The sequence below is a fragment of the Eubalaena glacialis genome, chromosome 4, assembly GCF_028564815.1.
Source record: "Eubalaena glacialis isolate mEubGla1 chromosome 4, mEubGla1.1.hap2.+ XY, whole genome shotgun sequence".
Taxonomy (NCBI): Eukaryota; Metazoa; Chordata; class Mammalia; order Artiodactyla; family Balaenidae; genus Eubalaena; species Eubalaena glacialis.
The window spans coordinates 151,078,794-151,103,295 of record NC_083719.1 but is presented as its reverse complement, the minus strand read 5'-3'; the positions used below and the strand labels follow the sequence as shown (position 1 = coordinate 151,103,295).

The following is a 24,502-nucleotide window of genomic DNA, read 5'->3' as shown; positions in this document are numbered from 1 at the left end:
TGTGTTGGGTCTTCGTTTCTGTGCGAGGGCTTTCTCTAGTTGCGGCAAGCGGGGGCCACTCTTCATCGTGGTGCGCGGGCCTCTCACTGTCGCGGCCTCTCTTGTTGCGGAGCACAGGCTCCAGACGTGCAGGCTCAGTAGTTGTGGCTCACGGGCCCAGTTGCTCCGCGGCATGTGGGATCTTCCCAGACCAGGGCTCGAACCCGTGTCCCCTGCATTGGCAGGCAGATTCTCAACCACTGCGCCACCAGGGAAGCCCAGGAAGTGATACTTTTGAGTATGTATTTATTACCTTTGATTTCAATATAGTTTATTAGTTATAGATATCTATCTAAAATTTTAATAATGGCTGTTATCTAACAAATAGCTCACAAAATCCCTAAAAATTTAAAACTTGGTCCTCATGAGTGGGGATGAGCCAGCTCCGGCACACCACCCCATTATACAGCGGTTACCCTGAGCCCCGAGTACTGGAAAAGCCCAAAGCAGCCCCTGAAGCAGCAGGGTGACACTTTTCTCCAGTCCCCCCAGGAAACCCTATGCGGTCCAGATGCCCTGCAGGCGATGGCATTGCTCCAGCAGCAGTATCTGCTGCTTCTTGGCAAGCCTCCCATGACGCCCTGTGAGGGCTCCAAAGCATCTGGCTGCCGCCAGGGCTAACGGGGTACCAAGTCCTCCCCAGGCTCAGAACCTGTTTGCCATTCTCCCAGGAGACCACTTGGCCCTTAACTGTTCTTAAAATAATTACAGGGGTGTTTTAGAAGCAGCCTGGAACTGTGGAAGGAGCATAGGAGGGAAGGGGAATAGTGAAGGAAGAGGCAAAACCACACGTATGGGGTACGGATTATATGCCAAGTACAAGGCTGCATGCTTTCACAGATGTTCTTGTTTACTGTAATCCTGACACACCCAGAGAAAGAACAACCACCTTTTTACCAAGCGATTACATGACTTCCCAAGGTTCCCCAGCTAATAAGAAGCAGAGCTAGGATGCACCCCAGCTCTGCTCACCCCTATACCTCTAGCATGTAGTGTAGTACACATGGTGCTTTCTACGTATTTGTGGGATGGATACATGAATGTAGCCTAACTCCAAAGCTTGTCCTCTTACCTCCACCAGGGAAATAATGCTGGTAAAGTGCTCTTACATGGCAGAGCGTAAATGAAGTAATGGAAGGCACTGTGGTGTGTGAAAGGCTGACTTCAGAGTGAGATGAGGTGACTCCCTCCAGGCTCTGCCTTTTACTAATTCTCTGACCTTAGTTAGGAATGTCACCAAGTCTCTCTCTGAGGCTTGGCTTCCTCACCAGTAAAATGGGGCTAATAAAGCTAATCTTGCCATGTGGTGGCCGGAAACAAACAACTGTAATGTATGAGAAAGCACTCTGCAGGCTAAAAGGTGCCAGGAGAGAAAGTGTCCTGTATGTCACTGTCCATGACATCGTAATGTCATTCCATTGGCCTAGGAAGGGCACGTCTAACACCATGGTTGCAGGGGAAGAGCAATGGGTAAAAGAAATGGCCCTGGACACAGCAGAAGGTACAGGATTCTCATCTATTTCAACTTTAAGTTTAGGACTTAACTGGCTGGCCTCTGTTTGGAATGCACCACAGACAAAAGAATTTCAGCAAGCCTTGTCTCCCTACCTTTTATATGATATACGAGGGAACAGATAGGTTAGAAGAAAACCCTGCTGTTTTTGCAGTGTGGTATTGATCCTGGAAACTAAATGATAATGCAAAGGGGCAGCATCAGCCTCTCTTCAAGCCTGTATCATGCAGGATGCCTGGGATTCTCAGAGAGCCTAGAATTTCAGAGGTAGACACCCAAGCACAGACTGGCAGGGTCTGCTTCTATCTCACACGGTAGGTCAGGGGTGGCGCTAGACCGAGAACACCCTCTAAGCAGACTACTCCCTGTGCACGCCTCAGTCCCTTCCCCACCCATGGGGACCCTAACAGAACTGAAGATGCTAATGGCCTTTTGCAGTCAATGTCTACTCCTCTGTAAGGAAGAGACATGAGGGTGAGTGTATGTGTTTGTGTGTTTTAAAATACATGCACCCAAACTCACACATGTGTATTCAACACAGGAGGCAAATCGCCCATAGCAGGTAAGGGAAATAGGGGAATGGAAGCAGGAGACAGGGATAAAGGTAAGAAACACACACACAGACACAGACACACACACACACACACGAAACAAGAGAGGGCCTTGCACAGACCAATGAGGATAAAGTGTCACAAACTGAATGTGATTAATTCAACCCCTGCACCTGACACCCAAGGAAGACAAAAAGAGTTAGGAGCATACCCTCCTAGCACTCAGAGTGGAAGACCCAAGGGAGAAATCAGTCTCTGCCTTTGATTGGGCCGAGTCATATTCATTCACTTATCTGTTCCTTCAACAGATAGGCATTGTGCGGGATGGGCAAGGGGAAGGGGAGAGCTGCAGGGCAGGGCAGGCTAGGGTAGGGCACTCCCAATTACACAGGCAGATGGGTCCACAGAGGATGATAACCCAGGTGCTATAACAGAGCAGGCATAAGCTCTATGGGCCACAAGAGAGGGGTGTGGAGGAGGGTTAGAGAAAGCTTCCTGGGGAGAGTGACATTTCATCTGACTTCTGAATATTAGGTAGGATTTAGCTAGGCAAAGAGAGGAGGTGATGCATTCCGACAGTGCAAACAGCACACACAGCAGCCCAGCAGAGAAGAGTGTGGCCCCTGAGGGATTGAAAGAATTTTAATGGAGCAGGAGATGGAGAGTAAAAGTGGAATTGGCAAGAGGGAAGGCTGAAAGTGTAAGCTCTGTGAAGTTGGGGGAGGGAGGCTTGCTCTCTGAGCTTCTGTGCGCAAAGCCTGGCACGGGACACACACAGGAAAGTGTAACACAAAGCAATTAGTGCTGTGGTATCAGTCTGAACACATAGTTATGAACACAGAGAAGGAAGCCCTTAAACCTGCCTTGAGGTTGGCGGGGGCAGGAGGGGTGTGTGTGGAGAGGACACGCAAGTGAGATTTCAGAAGGGAACCATTACCTGAGCTGAACCTAAAAGGAGTTTAGGATTTTACTTGCATAAAAAGAACAGGAACTGGAAAGGACATTTCAAGCAAGAGAAAAAGCATGAGCAAAAGCCCTCTCTACCAGTGTCTAAGCTGATGAATAAAAATACCAGAAACCCCAAACTAATCATGACTAACAGAGGGCCTCGGTAAAACCCTTCAGGTTTAGTCAATGGGCTCAAAGGGTTTTTTTTTAAGCCGATTCTGTGCATTCTCTGCCTTCATGATGCAGATACAACCAACACCAACTTCCCTTCAGAGCCAGGAGTCATCTTTACCCACTGTGTGATTGCTAAGCAGGGTCCAACATGACGACTTCCCCGTCTGTGTCAGAGGAATGAAACATCAAAACAAAAAGCCTGCTTCAAGAGGGGGGAAAGCCAACTCGCTCTTGGTCTGGCGCAAAATTAAATTTTATGAGTTACTTGGCAGCCAGCAAGGCACAGAACAAAGCCAGTGTGAAACCACCTTTCAAAGTAACCTAAGTTGACAATTAAACTTGCTCGGTGAGGGGGAGAAAAGGAGTTAATACAGGCAGAAGGCCTTTCATCCTTCACCTGAGCCTGTCCCTTTCCTATGTTAAGTGCAACGCAAGCAAGCTGAGTGAGGGGATTTAACACTATCATTAAAAAAATATCAACATCCAGGGTTAGGTGGACATCCCTCCCTGAGTCATATGCCACCCAGGGTTACAATGAATACGGTAATAACAGGAAAACATAGCTTCCACGTGTCAGGCCTGCTGTGCTGGGCTGTAATTACCCAAACAATGACAATCTATTGAAGACAAGCGTTCTTTCCCAACCCCCAAACACACAATGCCCCCCAGAAGGAAGGCTGGCATACTGCATTGTAATTGCTAAATTTCTGCACGTGGTTCTGCCCCTGGGCAATGGTTCAGGTAGGTATAGTCCATTCTTGGGCTGGAGAGATGTACTAGCCCATGGTGCCAAGAAAAGTCAGTAAAAAAATAGATGGCTATGTTGTTATCAACAGAGAGGATCCAAACAACCAGAAGAAAAATCCAGGACATTTACCCTGGGAGTCTTTTTTTCTCCGAAATTTCCAATTTTGAAGAGTTGGTGCCTGAAGAAACCAACAGCACACCTGATGGTTTGGATTTTCAAAGTCAGAGCTTTGCACAGGCAATGTCCCCACTGCTGCATAAAAATGAATTGATGAGTACAAATGAATGTGTTTGAAGACTCTGCCGTTTTATGGTTTATTAAATGCCATATTGGAAGATGCAAAGTTTTATAGACTGGAAAGGGCTCTTCAATTAAGAAGGTAAAGAACTGAGGATGAGCCCAACTGTTCTTCCATTTCCAGTGAATACTGAAGATAAAAAAAAATTAGGTCACATTAGAGTAGTGGTTCTTAAAGTGTATCCCTGGACCAGCAGTATCCATATCATCTGGGAACTTGTTAGAAAAATAAATGATCAGCGGACTTCCCTGGTGGTCCCCTGGGTAAGACTCTGCACTCCCAATACAGGGGGCCCGGGTTAGACCTCTAGTTGGGGAAGTAGATCCCACACGCATGCCGCAACTAAGAGTCCTCATGCCACAACTAAGAGGCCCACGTGCTGCAACTAAACATGCTGCAATGAAGGTCCCACGTGCCGCAGGTAAGACCCGGTGTAGCCTAAATAAATAAATAAATATTTTTAAAAATATAAATAAATAAATAAATGATCAGGCCCCATCCTCCAAACCTAATGATCGGAAACCTGTTTTCACAGCTCCTCCAGGTCACTGGGATGTACTATCATGTTTAAGACCTTTTGCACTAGAACTGTGGTCCTCCACCCTGGCTGCCTATTATCATCACCTGGTGAATATGTTATTGCGATGCACTGGCCAACCCCAGGCAACTAAATCACAACAACTAGGACTGGAACTTCGCAACAGCTACTTTTGAAAAGGCTCCTCGGGTGATGTAATGTGTAGCCAGAGTTGAGAGCTGCCATATACTGGAATAAGAGAGATTTAGATTAGATACTTTGCAACTTCTGATTTTTGGCTTAACTCAAAGTAATAGTGGTTACTGAGTGAATCTTCTTCGTGAAAGAAAAAGCTTTTGAGAAGAGGAGAGATTTCCATCTTCATGAGCTGGAGAAGTCAGATGTGAAGCTCACACACTGTACCAACACTGTACCAAACCCAACGGTAATAACAGTATTTAACAACTCATCAGCAAAGACAGTTGCTCATCCTGGGAAAGAGGCGGGCTAGTCCCCACGTTCAGAAGTCACTATAAAAGCAGTGCGCTCGGAGGCAGTGAGGAGTGACACCGCACCACCCACACGCCTCAAGTCCAGCTGCCACAAACCACCAAGGGGGGCTCAGAGCCTCCCACTTACTTCTTGGCTTTGAAGTCCCAAGTATTCAGGGTGTGTGAGAGAGCAGCCTCTTCTCACCAGTGTCTGGTGTCACCCAATGTGCAAAATGATGACAACCTGCCAGCACAGAATTCTAGGGGGTCACTCCCACGGGACAGGCAGAGCCTAGCATCGCTGCTTCACAAATGAACTGTGTACTGGGGCCATCCCTCTACCCAAATCAGGAAATTGGCAGAACACATTATAAGTTTGTTCCTCAAACCGGGGTCCACTAGTGTAGTCCCAAGCATCTAGGATTTTTTTCCCCATGAAAAGGGATGTGAGCACTACTAAAATGTAAGAAACATTGTAAATTCTTTTCAACAAAAGAGGCAACATTCTTTGGGAAGTTTCTGGAGAAATAATAGGCCAACCATCATGTTTTTACACTGTGAGAGTAAGATCAAACATTCCCTTAAATTTTTTTTAAAGATAGAATAACAAAGACTGGAACCAGTTCAATAGCTGGCTAGTGAACATGCTTATGAAAATAACACCATCATTATGACATTCTCACAGAGTGAATTTTAGATATCCAAGCTTTGGGGCGTTATACTCCCTCTCCCCCAAAAAAGGATGAGGATAGGAAAAAATGAGAGGGAAAAGACCATGCTTCTGTATCCCCAATGCCTATGATTATGCAGACTTTGGAGTTGGACCAACCTGGGTTTCGATTTTCACCCTACAATTTATTTGCTGTTTGGCCTTGAACTTTTAAGTCTGTGAATTTCAGGTTTTCATCTATAAAATGGTAATGATAATCCTTAGCAGTGATCAGGGTGAGTAGAAAAAAGGCTTGGATTGCATTTAGCACAATGCCTAGAAAACAGCAAATTAAGTAGCAGTTGTGATCATTAACTATTCACTCTTGAACACCCAGCTGAAGCTTCACTTCTCTTGTGAAGGCTTCCTTGACAAAAATGCTTATACACACACATACACACACACACACACACACACACACACACACAGTCTTTGTAGTTTACCAGTACCCCTAGTATGCATATAGATTTTAGTCATTATATTATATTGCAATTGCTTATTTATACGTTTATAAGTATTTTCTTAAGAAAAAAGACATGGCTTTGTGTACCCAATGCCTGGCACATACTTGGTACATCATATGTACAAATGAATGAATGAATGAACAAATGAAGCGAGCTATGTATCTCATTTACCTAGAAATGAGATAAGAAAAACTTAATTAGGATGGTTAAGAGTGGAAAGGACAAGACAGGAGAGAGACATACAGGGAAATTGATAATAATGGTTGACTATTGGATATGAGCAGGAAAAAAAATATTGTTTTGCAGAGTTTTCTAATACAGTCAATCATAGACACCGTTCATCCAGAAAGCCCTTCTCTGAGGATTTTCTAGGGAGGAGAGGGGATGGAGAGAATGGTCACACAAATACTTAGAAAAGATTTATTGATTGTTTGGGTCTACCCAGTCCTCTGAAACCAGCCCACATAAGGACAGATATTCCTGGACATTATTCAAGGACAAGGTAAGGCTGCAAAAGGAACCTGAGTCAAATCAAGAATGTTTATCTCTGTCTTCCAAGTCTCAAGAATTCTAGTCCTGTGTTTAATCACTGCCTCTCAGTCTTTACCATTATCACCACTCCGTCTCCCTCATTATCTTCTGCAGACTCTGCCCTTTGGAAGCCCTCTACTTAACTCCCACTGAGACTTTCCTTTTGGTCTCATTCCTACCTAATCTCTGAATGATGTCGACCAATATACATTGGCTTCACTGCCACAGCCATCTCTCTATCATCATCTAACGCCTCAACCTATCTCAAGGGTCTAGGCATGAGCAATCTGCTCATCCAGAAAGAGTCTTAACCGTTTCACCACTGCAGGAGATAACTGGAGAAACAAAACCAAGGAAAATCAGCCAAGAAAGCAGGTAAGTGGGGTTTTCTTGGCTATGTAGACATAGAAAAACTCTCCTACCCTCATCTCTGGAAACCAGGGCTTCAGTAAATGGACAGGCAATCTAAAAAGTCTGCAATATGTCCATACCTACACCCTGAGAAAGCCTGTCCAACAAGAAATATGGTGACAAAATGCTACACGCTTAACTCTGGTCCCCAAGCTGTCTTTCACAGCCAGAGAATTAGTCACTGGAAAAGTAGGCCCATTGAGAAAGCCATTGACTTTTACCTTTAGACTTCGACTGCTATTCATCAGCATCAATATTTTAGAACTTAACTCAGCCCTAGTCTGAGTCCAGGACGTCTACATCATCACGAAGACTCACCGCATCCTGACAGCTGAGGACCTCCAAAATGCTGTTGAGTAATTCGACACAGTACTTCTTCTCCTGGACCTGGTGCTGCACCTCATCCTTCTGCTCCAGCAGCTCCTTCAGTTCCTTGGTGATGACAGGAAGCAAAATGTCCCGGCATTCTGGAATGAAGGCAGTTCAGAGGCGTCTGAGCTTCCTCGTTTGTTAGCTTCTTTTCTTTATTTTTTAGATAACATTTCATTAAATAAATAATTCATGAATATATTCTTCTTGTAAAAAATGTAAATATTAAAAATTAGGTTAAGGGACTTCCCTGGTGGCGCAGTGGTTAAGAATCCGCCTACCAATGCAGGGGACACGGGTTCGAGCCCTGGTCCGGGAAGATCCCACATGCCGCGGAGCGACTAAGCCCGTGCGCCACAGCTACTGAGCCTGCGCTCTAGAGCCCGCGAGCTACAACTACTGAGCCCACGTGCCACAACTGCTGAAGCCCACACGCCTAGAGCCCGTGCTCCGCAACAAGAAAGGCCACCACAATGAGACGCCCGCGCACCGCAATGAAGAGTAGCCCCCACTCGCCGCCACTAGAGAAAAGCTCGCGCACAGCAACGAAGACCCAATGCAGCCAAAAAAAAATAAATTAAATAAATAAATTTTTTAAAAAATTAGGGTAAGATTTCCTTAGAACATTATTCACAATTCTGGCCCCTCCCACAACCCCTACTCCCCAGAGGCAACCAACCAGTTACTCTATTCTATATAGATGTATGTGTATATGCATATAAAAATGCATGTATGTGTGTTTGTATACCAGTATAAAATAGTATCATTTTGATTTGGCTTTTCATTTAAGTAAAACATATTGCACTGTGATGATCATCTTTCAAGATCTTCTTATATGTTTTACATATGTATGTTATCAGTACAAAAAAATTTAGTGTCATTTTGGTTTTGTTGCCTTTTTATAAAAGGGGACTATACTGCACATATTGTTCTGTACCTTGATTGTTTTCATTCACCAATATTTTTTGGAGCACCTTCTATGTTATTACATATAAGGATCAACGTTAATTATTTATAGCTGTTTTATAGTATTCTCTATTATGGACATATTCGTTCATTTAGTCATACCCCTATTGATGGACATTTTTCACTGGCATAAACAGTACAAAAATGAACAACTTTCCACTTGCACCCTTGTAAACCACGACTTTCATTTTAAATAAATCAAAACCTTTGCAAAGATGGGTAACTCTCTTGGCTTTGCTGTCTCAGGAAATACCTGGAAGGTTCTGAAATCCTACACAGCATTCTTTCTATATTTCTATTAAAAATGGCAAACCTTGAGAGATCAAAAAAATCCCCCCAAATTTCAAGCCATCCCTACCTAGATGCTTCTAGAGCTGAAATGTGAATCATATATGCCAATTTTATTTTAATTCAATACAACAAGTAGGTGCTGAACATCTTCGATGTGGACGGCACTGTATTTCTGGAAATACAGAGATAATATATGGTTCTCACCCATTAGATACTTAAAATACGACAGAGGTGATCAGCAACAAAACAAAGGGCAATGGCAGAAGACAGAATAAGATACCGGTGGGAAGAATCAGACATCAGCTCTTGTTCTGTCAGCCCAGCATCTATACCTGCTCTGGCACAGCACCCTGGTTTCACCCTGGTGAGCCACCCTGCTATGGGATATAAACCTAGGGATACTGTCATAAGGCTCCCTGCCCTCCTCTGGACCAGGGTTGGGTACCTGACCCTAATTAGGATAACCTCTTGATCTGAACCTTGAGGGAACTTTAATAACAGTTATTGCTGACATTGCTAACATATTGAGTGCTTACAATGTGCCAGGCACTGTTTGAAGTTTCCTGCATGAATTATTTCAATCTTCCCAATGACTCTAGGAGGTAGATACTGTTATTTCTCCCATTTTGCTGATGAGGAAACAGAGGGACATGCCCAAGTATACAGAGCTAGTATGTGGTGGATCCAGTCTGACTGCAGAGCCTGTGCTCATCATCACTAGACAAAGGGTATTATCTTTCTTGGAGCTCATCTGTCTGCACAGAAGTGCCCTAGGGAGGCTTGCTGCTTCCTCTTCCAGGGCTATTCTGAATCTCCCCTCTCTGAAGACTGGTTCCCCAGCTTTTCCTCTGATTCTTGAACTGCTCCCTATCATCCAAATACATTTATTTTTGGTTAAATTTATCAGACTAGGTTTATGTCGCTCACAACCAAAGAATTCAGACTCGTAGAGTCATAAAATGCCAAGAGGGCTTCAGAAGAGAGAAATGATCTACGGTTGGAAGGTTCATAGAAGACTTTATAGGCTCTGATAGAATTGTGTCCCTTCTCTCAGAGCACTAATGTCAGTTTGTAATTAAATTCTAATTAATATAATTAATGTCCATTCATCCAACCAAAGTGTAAGCTTCATGACAGCCAGACTAAATCTCAGGTGCCCAACACAGTACCTGGATCATAGTAGCTACTCAGTAAATCTTGATGGAATGAATGCAAGAGGTGTCATTTGAGATGGTCACTGATGAGTAAGTAATATTACCATCGGGAGAGTGGGGATTTAGAGAACAGAGAGTGATTTAGAGTTCATGGACCAAGATGTGGCAACATATACAATGGTGGAATATTACTCAGCCATAAAAAAAAGAATGAAATAACGCCATTTGCAGCAACATAGATGCAACTAGAGATTATCATACTAAGTGAAGTAAGTCAGAAAGAGAAAGACAAATACCATATGATATCACTTATATGTGGAATCTAAAATATGGCACAAATGAACCTAACTATGAAACAGAAACAGACTCACAGACATGGAGAACAGACTTGTGGTTGCCAAGGGGGAGGGGAGTGGGGGAGGGATGGGGGTGGGAGTTTGGGATTAGCAGAGGTAAACAATTATATATAGGATGGATAAACAAGGTCCTACTGTACAGCACAGGAAACTATATTCAATATCCTGTGATACACCATAATAGAAAAGAATATATAAAAAACAGAATGTATACATGTGTATAACTGAGTCACTCTGCTGTACAGCAGAAATTAACACAACATTGTAAATCAACTATACTTCAATAAAAAAATAAAATTAAAAAAATTTTTAATAAAAATAAAAAATAAAAATAGAGTACATGGACCTGGGTAAGTAGAATAGTCTCTTGGAAGTAGAATAACAGGAGATAACATTGAAAAGGAAAATTCTTAAATGCAATGGGTAGTGTAAGATTATAGTTCTATGGAAACAGAAAATTACAGGCAACAAAAATTTTGATTCAGCTTTGCTTAATGTTATAGATGGAATCATGGGCCACGGGTTAATGGTACTTTGTTTGGACGCAAGAAATGGTTGGCCTAAGGACTTTTGAGAATACAAGGTGCTGAGTTAGCCATTACCCTTTGTTTAGAGAGATAAGAAAAAAGACTGGATAATATTTACATACCAATTACCATAACATTTAAGTTAAATCTATACTTAGTCCATATCTTGTCACCATAAAGTTGAAATTTTGTCCAGGTCTGTTTATTAAAAGGAGTAAAGAAATTTCCTGCAATGTTCATGCAGAAGTTTGTTTTAAAAGTTATCTTCTAAAAGATGTTAACTTGTAACTTTGAAACTTTTTGTTTGTTAGAGGAAACTGTATGTGTAAGAATGCTTGTTGTAGGAAAAACTAGGTGAGTTCATTTGAAGTTGTAAACTCTTTGTCTTTGGGAGATGAATGACCTCACCAACTTCATGAAACTTAACTCCCTTCACTGATGTTGTCATAATTAAACCCCATCAGAAGATAAGAACTGTGCATTCACTTAAGTTGGGTAAGAATTGTAAAGTCTTCCTCTCTGAAAAGTTAATTTTGCTAGTAAAATAAAAAAGATTCTAATAAAGGAAATTCACAACACAACAAAAATCTTGTTCTTCCATAGTCCTCTGGGCAAAGGGAGTCTTCAAAAGATGTTTTTTTAAGGTGATTCATGTCATTGTAGCATGTAGGGCAGCTGGAGGAAGAAAAGACCAAAGAGCAGACAGAGACCAGTGTATATGCCACTGCAGTAGTCCAGGTGATGGCAAATGAGAATAAAAGTGCTGGGTTCTACCCCCCCTAGACTCCTAGCCTCTGATACAACATTCTTGTTCTCTGTTGAAGCTAAAGATTTGATAAGACCTTAAAGAAAGTTGGTCTTGAGTTTAAAGCATAATAAGACAATGTTTTAAAGCCTAGAACAATAGGCTTTTGTGATCCAAGATTAAAAATCATTTAAAACCTCTCCATCTGTAAATGGGATCACTAGGACCTGCAGAAAGGAGGTTTGTAAAGGTAGACAAAGGGTTAATCTACTGAGGCAGTTAATTAACTCATTCATTCATGTAGTCAGTCAGTCTACTACATTTATTGAAGGCTCCCTAAGTGCCAGTCACTATTCTGGGATGGGAGGGAATGTAACCAGGGGTTGCGTGCCCATCACAGCAGCAGAGCCAACAGAGATAAGAGGCAGACTTAAGTAGACAAGAAAAACCCTGGTGCCTCTACCTCCTGGGAGTGGCAACCTGTCAGTGGCCATATAACAGCGCTATAGAATAGTAAAGGTCAGGTTTTTCCTAAAAAGCTCATTCTGTTGGTATTCTAGTTGAGATACTTCAGTTAGATCTTATTACAAAGACATGGGTGCAAGGGAAAAGGCCCATTGGAAGATTTTAGATATTAATGAAGATCTCCTTGAGAAGTCACCAGACTTTACATTCTACTTAAAATTGAGCTAAATTAGTAGATTCTCATGGAAAAGTCTAATAGTGAGTTCTCCATCCCTAGAAATATTTAAGCAGTAGGTAGCTGTCTCTGGGCAGGGATAATGAAGAGGTATTCAAAGTATCAGATGAAGGGTTAAACGGAATGATTATTAAATCCCCATCCAAAACTCTATGATCCATAAAACAGAGGTCCAAAGGAAGTGGCAGGAGGAAGGATGTATTTGCTAAGTGGAAAGGCAGTGGACATGTCTGCATTGTTTACAGACCACTGAGGTCGTGGGAGCTACAGACCAGGCCGCAGCAGAAGCCGTGGTTTATCCATCTGAAAGTCACTGACTTTACAGATGATCAAAACCAGCATCCCTACAAGACGAGGGCTCTTCGTGCTGAGAGTCAGCAAGATTTGAGCTGAGGAAGCCATTAATAACGTAGCCTGTTTTTCAGAAAGTACTTCGTCTTCTCGTTAACCATGATTTCTCAGAAACGTCTGGCTCCTCTGTTTTGAGGTGAAATAATTTTTCTCATTTGTAATTGGAGCTGTGAAATTACATTAGTCTGTAAAGCTTCAGGAAGCAGCATTTCTAAATTGTGGCTTGATTGTCAAGCAAACAAACAGAAACGGTTAAAAGATAAATATTGCAGAGCCTTAAATCAATCTTTATAGGTAGAGGCAATGAGCGTGAGAGACCTGCAAACACAGCCTGGGTAACTGAGCCCCACAAAGCCTGGAGATCGGCCAACAGGTGATGACAAGTCCAAACTGTAATTCAGACCAGGCACTTAGGAACCCGCAGAGCTACTCAACTCTGTATTTTCATAGAAAGGAGTTTTCTTTTGTCAAAGTGACTTGCAGAGAGGAAAATGCAGTGTTTCTGGGCTCTGGATTCTTCCTTTTCAGAGGAAGTTTTATCCTATGGCAGAAGATGCCACTGCCTGAATTCACAGCTCTCTTGAAGTGTGATATGCTTTTGCAATAATTTCATGACTCAGGGATACTTCAAATAAGATGGTCCTTTTCATCACCTCCTTCTCCCCAGTATCAGCTCCACGGAAAGATCAAAATGGAGCCTTTGTCCACTTTGGAAAACCACCTTGAGGTGCATCCGGCCACAAATGTATCTGTGATCACAGCCACAACTGCAGCCCCAGAGGAAAACACTCGTAAGAACTGCATCTGAACTTGCCGTCTTCCCCACAAACCTGCTCCTTCTTTGCTCACTCTGAGCGAAGACACCCCCAGGCACACAGTCAGCCAAGCAGACTTGATTTCTCCCTCTCTCTATCCCCAACATCTTCTCCATCAGGAAGTCAAATCCATCTCACCCCCAAGCCAACTTCCTGCATCCTCTGTTCCAAGTTTCCCAAACTGATCTCCCACTTCCAATCTCAGCAGCAGGAAATTTCCCAAACCTCAAACCTGACCACGGGACTTCCCTCCTTGAAGGGCTTCAGTAGTCTCCCAGGGGTGAGTTTTACCGCTGCTCTGGCATAGCTGAAGGCCCTTAGTGGGCAGGCCCTTCCTTACCTCTCCACCCTCCACCTCCTGCATCACTCCAAGATAGCCTCTCCTCTCCTGCTTCTGAGTTTTTGCATGTTATTTTCTTTGCCCAGAATGTACTTATCCCACCCATCTTCACCTGACTAACTCCTCCTTGCCTCCTAGGTCTTACCTTAGTTGCCAAATCCCCTAGGACAATGTTCCTGACACCCCAACTCTGACTTGGGTGACCCTGTTCTGTGCTCCTGTAGTATCCAGACTAGACTTTCATCTTCCCATTTCTCACATTACATGTCTATCGTCTGTGTAACAGGAAGAGCAGTAAGATTCTCATTAACATCCCAGAAATGAAGCTGAGGTCCAAAGTTGAGGACAAAAGGTGGAACTGCTCCACTTTCTAAATCCAAACCGTCTCCAGTAGTTGGTGTACACCGTCATCCCCCATGGTTTTTTGAGAGGTACCAGTTCAGTACCAGTCCTACAGTAATCTGCATGCACCTCATCCCAGAACTGAGGGAGGGTCTGCAGAGGACTTTGGATACAAAGCAATGCCCATAGAAAGAAGGCATTGCCTCTCCTCCCTGAAGCTGAGGTGAAGGGAGGTAGAGCCAAAAGAATCACTCGTGAAACATATGAAGACGAGACTGGCACCTTATGGCCCCACTAGGGAAATGTTTGCTGATCTTCCATCCCAGCTACATCCTGGCTCCACCAGCAGAATGGAGACACTTGAGAACATTTGGGAATCCCTCTCTTACTGTGGGGAGAAAGGTTAAACACACAAGGTGTGTGTGTCAGGGCATCAGTCACATCCTCAGTGTGGTTACCCCATTTCTAAGCCTGCTTGTGGCAGCCTTCGCTTAGAATTTCACTCCACTCACAGCCAGCCCCTTACGTTATCACCAGCATGGGTTAATGGGCTCTTCAATCTTGTTCGATTTTTCACAGGCTTTAAAAGTGAAACTCGTTCTGCTTTGGTCAAGTTCCTATTGACTGAAAGGCGAATTCAGCTCAGCGCAACCCTCCTGGAGGAGAGCGAGGAACTTGTGATGGCCAAGGCTTGCCCTGCTCTCCCACACTGCCCACCCCCAGCCTTTTGGCAAGCAGGGAAGACCCCTAATTGAAACCCAACATTCTCCCCAGGCAAAGCTGAGCAGGGCCAGCCCTGCTCTGCTCGGCTGCTTTCCTTCTGTTTGGTAGGGGGAGCATCTGCAGATGTCAGAGGCCACTTGGTTCCATCAGCTAGACATGAAGGAGGACCGCCACACACAGCTCTAATCTGATAGCAGTTTGTTCTCACAACCGCCTTCCTCCAGCCAGCGTCTCATGTAGGAAAGTAATTCCACCCACTGGGAAATCAGTAACTACCCACAAACTTCGTACTCCAGATCAGGTTACAAGCCTTTTACAACCCTACCACCGTTGTCCCCCACACCCCCACCCCCCGCCCATTCTTCAGCAGCTCCTCGTGATTCACTCTCCTTACCTTCCCAGAAACATGCCTAAGTACAATGTCAGAATCACCCCTCACTCCCCCTCCAGCCTGCCTCAGCGATGCCGTACATCTCCACTTTATGAACCTTGAGGGCCAAAATATGTCTCCCCAGCTCAACAAACATAGCCTATTTAGAGATTTCAGGACTCAGCAACTGCAAACTTTCTCTTCAGGTATCTTACAGGGGTGAAAATATAATTAGGCAGTAAATCCTAAAGAAGAAACATACGTTCAGAACTTTATACTAGATACCAACTTAAAGTCCAAACCAAGCTATTGCTTTTGCCATATATCCTTTATATTTAACATAGAGCATGATATTGCACTAAACCTATAAGCGAACCCCTATAACAAGTTAGTGTTTGCCATTCAGAAGCATAGTGATGGCAGCAAGAGTAGACTGATGTGTAATTGCTGGAATTTACACAATGATGTATGTTTATGTCCAAAAATGTCACACTGGTTATAAATGTAATTTGTAAGCTCTGATAGTCTATATGCATATATTTATATTCTTAAACATATATAGACATAATTATTGTAACAGGCACTATTCTCATGGATATCCTGTTCTAGTGGGATATCAGAAACAATTTAAGAAGATAATAATTGTCTTAGGTTGGAGTCTCCGGAAGCAAACTCTGAGATGAGGTTTGGGTGGTGTATTAAATAAGGAGGTGTTCCAGAAAACACTGGAAGGGGAGTAGGGGAAGTGGGACCATGAAGGGAAGGAGGCCAGGTAGGCTGCAAGTCTCACAGAAGGGGAGCTCTGGGGACAGTGTGGGCCACAGGGGTGAAGCAGCTGGAGTATTTAGACCTTGCGGATGGGTGGTCCCGGGCACTTCAGGTGCTCTCAGTGTCCAGGCAAAGCAGGCCCTGCTGCCTGAGGGCAGCCAGAGAAGGCAGGGGCTGGCTATTGGGAGAGAGAGTCCTCCTGGAGCTCTTGTACACAAAAATGATCACGATTACAGGAGACATGGGAAGAGCCCTGAGAGTTGATGCTATTACAACAAATGCCAATAGCTGCCAGCAAGACAATTAACTGGGTAACCTGAGAAAGAGAGTCTGGAGATGCAGGGAAGACTGTTCCATGTGGGGCAGTTAAGAAGGCTTCTGAGATGGAGAACTTGAGCTGAGACCTGAGGGTGAGAAGGGAACAGCCTAGAAAGATCTCAGGGAAGACCATTCCAAGCAGAGGAAACAGCATGTGAAGGCCCTGGGGTAGAAATTTGCTTAACACGTTGGAGGAATCACGTGGAAATAAGTGTGGCCAGATTATAGGAAATGGGAAGCATAATAAGAGAGTTTGGCTGGGGCCAGGTCTCATCAGGCCCTGTGGCCCATGGTAAGGAGTTTGATTACTGGGTGGAGATAAACATGTTTTATTTTTGTATTTTTAATAGAGGGTAGGGGGTGGGCCTAGAGAGGAAGGTAGGAGAAGACTGAGGAGGCTTTTCATAGAGGGGAGAAAGAAGTCTAATGGTTACTGAGCCCTTACTCTCTACCAGGAAGTCTCTCTTTGAAGAAGTTTATCATTGTACCTATTTTATGGATGCGGAAACTAAAACTCAGAGAGATTCAATAACTTGCCTAACATCACACAGCTAATAAGTGGCAGAGCTGGGATTTAAACATAGAAAATGTGATCTCAGAGCCCATTTTCACATCTACTAAACTACCCTGCCTCCTTACTATAACAGTGAAGGGGAAAGAAGATGAAAACTTGATTAGTTTGTAGCAGGAGAGACAAAGGAAAATGGACAGACTTGGGTTACGGTTCAGAGGCAGAATCGAACTTGCTGATGGGTTTAAATGTGCTATATAGATGTGTAAGCATATGCATTTTGAATGTTGGAGAGAATAATAGACTCATTTTAGGGTTTATCAAATTAGGATCTAATCATGAAGCCCATTTCACTGCCTCAACTAGCAAGTAATGAAAAGACTCCCATCAACACTTCTCTGATAGTGTGAAGTGGCTGCAGAGATGGCCCATTATCACACCTTCTGGAAGCTCTTAGCGCATAATCAGTGTGTCCTGACAGGTGCTTCCACTTTCGGTTACCCCTTTGCACTTTCCAAGATCACTTACACTGCCACTGTGACCAACCTCCTCCCTAACCAGCACACTCATTAAACCACAGTCTAGCTCCATTTAAAGTGCTTTTAGGAATATAAAGGTGCAGATATGGCCAACTGAGTAGTGACCCAAAATTTGATTTGTTCCCTAATGCTTAGAATGATTACATTCACGATGCCACACCAGAGGAGTGTAGCTCAGCCTTACAAGACTGTCTCATCTATCTCCTAACCCTGGCTAATGGAAGGAGAAGCAAATGAAAAGCTTGGGGTTGAACCAACTGGCCTCTACACTGGATAATCCGGGCAGTCTTTCAAGGAGGATTCTCATCAAAGCAATGTGCTCCATTTCAAATTCATGCAAGAGGAGAAATGAGTCAAGGTAGCTTTTTGACTGGCAGGAGCTGGGTCTTACATCCTTTGCCCCCATTTTATTCCAATTCAGTGACATCTGAAATTCAAATCCATTTATAAGCACTTAGGATACCTATTATAACAGTAAGTACCACCCACACCCCTCCAGAGCATATCATCCTTGACCCACTGCCTCTCTTCTGTACCATGCTACACAGATCCTTTAATCCCTTCACCCCAGCCCCTGTCTCCTCTGGAGACTCACATGATTCCCTGGCTCCATGAATTTCAATCTTTACTTAACCAGTCTTTCTGAGCTGATCTGTGGTCACATATTCAAATAGGGTTTTCTCAGCAGTAGGAGTCATATTTTAATAAAGGGTAGAAACCATTTGTCTAGAAATCCATTGAGAATGAAAGGGAGTGGGAGAGTGGAATACCAAGTATGAGAGCTAGGTAACATATGTTGAACTCCTGCTGGGTTCCGGGCACCATATTGGGAAACTACTTAACCCTTACCAAAATCTGTTCTGTATATGGCATTGTTCCCATTTTACAGATGAGAAAATAGGATCTCTAAGCAGCTTGCCCAGGGTAGGGTCAGTTAGCTAGTGTGACTCCAACAGAGGCAAGATTTCAATGGTAGACTCCAATGCCAGCACTGTTCCAACTTCACTCACAGGCTCATGAGTACAAACAATTATTCCCAACTTTGAGATTCTGCAAACTGAAGGCAGCCACCCTTTGAATTTGTTAGCTCCCTTAAGCTAGCCTTAAGTAGGGATTCCAAGACCCTGGCTGGTTGGTTTGTTTAATGGTTGGTTGTTTTGTATGTTTTAGTGAAGGTTACAGTACCAGGGGAATAAAACTAACAACAAATCGCAATCCTAGAATCACAGATTTAAATAATAATGAACATTCATCAACTCGGTGATTTAGTCAACAGTTTAGTCACTCACTTCTTTCATTTTTTAAAATTCAACCAACCATTTATTCAACTCCAATTGGTTGAATAACCTGAGCTTACCGGTCTCACTGCAGTTGGCCAGCAGATAGCAATCATGACCTTCAAACCTCTCACTCCCTGTTTCCCAGAAGACAGTGAGAGCCTGGGGTGAGATACCTAATCTCCATCAAGTCATGTCTCCTGCAGCTCAGAGCACAATGTCTGTCACACGGTAGGATCCTAGCAAGTGTTAGAGGAATGAACGAGTCTTTGCTGATTTCAGAGAGAGAGAGCCCTGTCTGCCTACACCGAGGGCAACTCTCAGAATCAGAAACCTATTTAGTGTTGGGTTATTTCACTATTCATTACCCTGTGTTGTCCTTGAAGAAATCAGATGGCAGTAGCTGGGGCTGGAAGAAGCGTGTTCAGGAGGAGAACTGCATGTGTGTTTCACCTTCACCACTTCCCCTGAGCAGCCGTTCTTGTAACATCTTTCCATCCTTGGCTTCATCTGATCCCAAAGGCAGTTATGGAGAAGTGGGCAGAACTCTGGATTGAGGGTCCAGAGACCTAGGTCTGAATCCCCGACTTACTACTGCCAGGATGCGTGATGTCAAATACATCATTTTACCTCTCTTTCTCCAAAAATGGGGATTAAAATGCCCATAAGAGGATCCAAATAAAACATACAAATTCAGTTGTAGTTATAGGCATACCTCAGAGATATTGCAGGTTCGGTTTCAGACCACCACAATAAAGTGAAATACCACAATAAACCAAGTCGCATAAATGTTTTTGGTTTCCCAGTGCATATAAAAGTTATGTTTACACTATATTGTAGTCTATTAAGTGTGCAATAGCATTATGTCTAAAAAAATACATACGTTCATTTTTAAATGCTTTATTGGTAAAAAAAAAAAAAAAATGCTAACCATCATCTGACAACACAAGGTTGCCATAAACCTTCAATTTGTATAAAAAAAAAATGTGGTATCTGTGAAGTGCAATAAAATTGGATGTGCCTGTATTAAGTATAATGACGCATGGGGATCTGATGCTACACCTAAGAAGTTTTTGAGTCCAAAGCAGAGCACATCGAAACTCCAGTAGCTGACACGTACACTTGACAAAACACCTTGGTCCAGGCGTACTGGAATAAGATGGAGTAGAAGCTGTTATCTGCATCATTCAGACCAAGTGTCCTTTGTCTGAAATACCAAATTTCAGAGAACTGAGTTCCGAGAGGAGGGAATAAACTGAAATGATTGGGATATATGCCTCAGATTTTCATGCTCCCTTTTGTATGTGGAGAGACTAAAAGAAGGCTCAGGCAAGCGTTCTCTGAACTTCCTTGTACATTTCTGCTTGCAACTTAGAATAATAATGCCACTTACTGGCAATCCTCAAGCTGCACATGAACAATCCTATATCGCTGTCATCACAAAACTTACACATACCAAAAAGAACAAAAACCAACAGCAATGTTTTGGATCAATATGAGCAGCCAGCATTCCATTTCTGAGAAAAGCACACACTAAAAGCCTCTTGTTTGCATTTTAAGGCCACCAGAGGGGCCCTTCATTTCAGAGAATTAAATGAGAAAATTCTCCTGGATTCAAGCATTAGCAAAATGGAATGGTTGTATAATTGTTTCCAATCATCATCTGATTCTCTCCTTCCCTCACCTTCCCCATAACAGCTCCAGAGGAGAGGAAACTGGGGTCCCTCTCACAGCCCCACACATTTAAAATCTAGTGTTGTTTATTACAAAGGGAGAACAGACAAGTGTAATAGCTTTCAAACAAGCTGAAGAATTGGAAGCAAACTCCAAAGAGGAAGGAAAAACCATTGCTATGCCCCCCCTCCCCCTGATCCTGCCCAAATAAAAATGAAAATGGGAAGAATTTCTCCTTCTGGCCTGTTTTTCTTTTCTAGAAGCACTCAGCTAAGAAGGTAGAGGAGAGAGACAGCCTTCAGGGGGCAGAGGGTTTTGCCTGCTTCATTTCTCCATTCATGAGACAGAACCAACATGAGCCCTCCCCTGGAAGGCCCAAAGCAAAAGAGTGATTTGAGAAATGAATCACCCACTTAGGCCCAAAATTTAAATGAGAGGATCAAAGAGATCCTGTTTCGATTCTGAAGTCAATGAAGAGGAAATCGGGAAAGTGTGAGAAGGGAGAAAGTAAAGAGAATAAATGTCCGTCAACAACATGTAATGAGCTTTCTGTACAAAGGGAGGACAATATATGGTCCTTACCCTTGGGGCAGTCCAAGTGTAATAAAGAAGAGAACCAGTCAATTGACGGTAACAGTATAAAAACATACGATGCAATACATTGTGTTTCCACTATGTTCAGTCCCTGCCGATGAATCTCAAATTGCACTCCTATGAAACTGACATTAATATTTTATTTTAGGCATGACTTGTTGATATATTTATTTTTAGTTATATATATTCCTTCCTATGCTACCTTAGTCCAAAAAGATGCAAAAAGGAGATGACACGCCAAAGTAAAAGGTAACATAAGGGCTTCAATTACCCACAAAATGTAGCTCCTCACTTGTGTGATAAACTGTCCGGACAATGAAGGAGATCATCCAAGTTCTAGAGTGTGTGGATCACTGAAGTAGAAGAGAACCAATTCCTTAAGAGAAACACAGCTTTTTCTGGCACTAAATTCTTTAAGAGATTTTTTGTATTTTGAGTTTTAATGTTAATGTTCTACATTAAGTTTAGTAGTGATTAGCTGCTTTTGACACCAAGTTGTGGAATTTTAGCTCTACAAAGAACCTGAGAAAAGCTAATGGTTTTCATTCGACTGCGTTATATGCTCACATAAAACATGAAAACAATAAATGGAGGAGGGCTCATGACGTGTGCTTGTCCTTACATGGCATCTTCATTTATTTTTCACCTGGACAAATACCTATGGAGTGCCTAGCAAATGCCAAGCACAGGGGTGTACAGGACCAGGACATAAGTGGTAAAGACTGAGAGAAGTGACCAGACTCAAGGCATATGTGGGAAAGATTCAAAGGCCTTAGTGATTTATTGAAAGTGAAAAATAAGGCACAAGAAGATGTGAAGGCTAACTCCAAATGACTGGCAGAAAAATAATGGAAGAAGAGAAAGTTTTCATGAACCGAATGAATACAATTTTGGAAATGTCGAGTTTGAGTACCTGTAAGACATTCAAATGAAGATGTCAAAGGGACGAAGGTCTGAAAATGATTTCATATAAATGGGCAAGCATGAATTCAACTATATGAAAGATACATGGTACATGGCCTCCTCCCATAAAGAATTTATAATAAACAATCACAGTGCATTTAGCAGAGAGCAGTTTATTAAAGCTTATCTGGTGATGATCATGAAGACCACAATGAAATGAAAAGAAAGGAAAAGGAGTGGAAAGAAGATACAGAAGCAAGGAAGAGGAGAAGGAAAAGCAGCTGGGGTCTGAACAGGGACTGACTGGGGATATATGAACACAGGAAATTGGGACAAGGGAGCTTAGAGGGGCTTGGTAACATGAGAGGTTTTCGCTTGAAACTTTTAGCTCATCACAAAGACAAGGTTTAGGCAGAGTGCAAAGATGGGTAAGCAGCCCAAACTGCCCAGGTGATCTAACCAGTATGTTTGTCAATACTGTCACTTTACCAAGTAAGGCCAATTGAACAGGAACTGGAAAGCAGGGTTTGCAGGGAACAACAGCCAACGACTATTTCTAGAGTATCTACAATGCACCTGGCTGTTGAAACTGGGATGGAAATGTAGCTAAAACCTGGTCCTTTCCCTCAAGGGCTCTCCTGCTAGAGCATCATGCACAGCCTACTGGCCCAAGATAAGGCAAAGGGATAGGCCGGACTGTGAAGAGGAGGAATGGAAAGAACTGTCAGACATGAAGGAGGCTCCATTCTCATTCTTCTGACACGCTTAGTAAGTACCAGGCCCCTCGATAAGGCGGAGTTCAGGGTGGATGCTAAGAGCAGAAATCTCAATTACTGTCTGTGTGACCCTGGACAAGTCACTTAATCTCTCTAAATCTCTGTGTCTTTGTCTGTAAAGTGGAGATAATAAGAGCACCTCCCTTCACAAGACTGTGAGAATGAAATAAGAATATGTGAGGCACTTAGAGCAGCACACCTGGCCCATGCTAAGCGCCATGAAAATGGAAGCTATTATTATCATATTTTTAAAAATATCCATATGTAACTTTCTGGGTAATGGAAATATGCTATATCTTGACATGGGTGGTGGTTGCCCCGGTGTCTACAAATGTAAAAAAAATTCACTGAGCTGTACACTTCAGATTTGTACATTTCACTGTATGTAAGTTATACCAAAATTTAAAATATCCATTGCTATCAGGTAGGTATTATTATTTTCCCTGTTTGACAGGCATGCACAGTGAGGCTTGAGGAAGTTAAGCAAATTGCCTGAGATCCTGCACCATGTCTCACTCTCAGGCATTCAAACTCCAGAGCCTGAGCTCTCAAAGATTGGGCTTGCGTTCCTGTGTTGGCCGAGCGTTGGTCCTCTATAGGGCTCAAGGAGCAGTTACCCAAAGATGCTGTCCCCAACTCTACATGGAGAATCTCCTGCATGAAGAGAGAGCAGCTCCATTCCTCTCTCCCATTCTTTACCCCACCTTCCACACTCTTCTCATCTCAGCTCAGTTTCATTGCCTTATTAACTATTAAAACAAAAATCCCTGCCAAGTCACAACCTGGCTGGTGATGAAGTGCACACATGCCAGCAGGGGAACGCCCAGCAGAAGACTGGCAGTGATTAAGGACTGAAGGGAACACACCCGAGCTCTCCAAATTCCTCTGGAGCATAAGATGTCCCACTAGGAACTGACGGGCACCCACTCTAAGTCTGCAGCTCTTGCCAAGACAAAGCATCAGGCAGGGAAGAGTGAGCGATCATAATTTATGAGGTGCCGTAGACATCAATTTTGTAGGTCTCCTCCATTAGCAGTGCGTCTGGACTAACTTTAATATGCAACTTATCATGTTAATCTTTGATACTAGAGAAGAACGTACCATCATTAACCTTCCTAGCCCTGAATTTAGCAATGCAGTCTTTTTTTTTTTTTTTAATTTATTTTTGGCTGTGCTGGGTCTTCGTTGCTGTGCATGGGCTTTCTCTAGTTGCGGTGAGTGGCGGCCACTCTTCGCTGCGGTGCACGGGCCCCTCATTGCGGCAGCTTCTCTTGTTGCGGAGCACAGGCTCCAGGTGCACAGGCCTCAGTAGTTGTGGCACACGAGCTCAGCTGCTCCGTGGCATGTGGGATCCTCCTGGACCAGGGCTCGAACCCACGTCCCCTGCAACGGCAGGTGTTCTCAACCACTGCGCCACCAGGGAAGCCGTACAATGCAGTCTTTTTATTAGCCCTAATAGAAGTAGCATTCTTTCTTGGCATCTCAGTACCCTACCTACCTGTATGCAGCTCTACCAGGCACTTTGTAAAATCTCTGCTGATTCAGAAGCCCGTTTCTCAAACATCTGACTCTAACTGCCCATAAGTCACCAGAAGTTGACTCTGCCTTCCTTTTTTCTTTTTTTTTCAGATTCCTCTCAATGAGAATAAATTCTCTGCTGAAGGAGCATTCCACAAAAAGCACATAATGGCCAGTAGAA

The 24,502-nt window shown here is 43.3% G+C and overlaps 1 protein-coding gene across 1 annotated transcript in view; it reads right to left on the bottom strand.

Moving 5' to 3' along the window:
* The window catches only part of DOCK2 (dedicator of cytokinesis 2), a 416,651-nt gene that overhangs the window by 257,848 nt on the left and 134,301 nt on the right, over window positions 1-24,502 (bottom strand). The window contains exon 26 of the mRNA XM_061188995.1: window positions 7,713-7,861. Coding sequence (XP_061044978.1) covers window positions 7,713-7,861 — 149 coding nt within the window. The remainder of the gene's footprint in view (window positions 1-7,712; window positions 7,862-24,502) is intronic.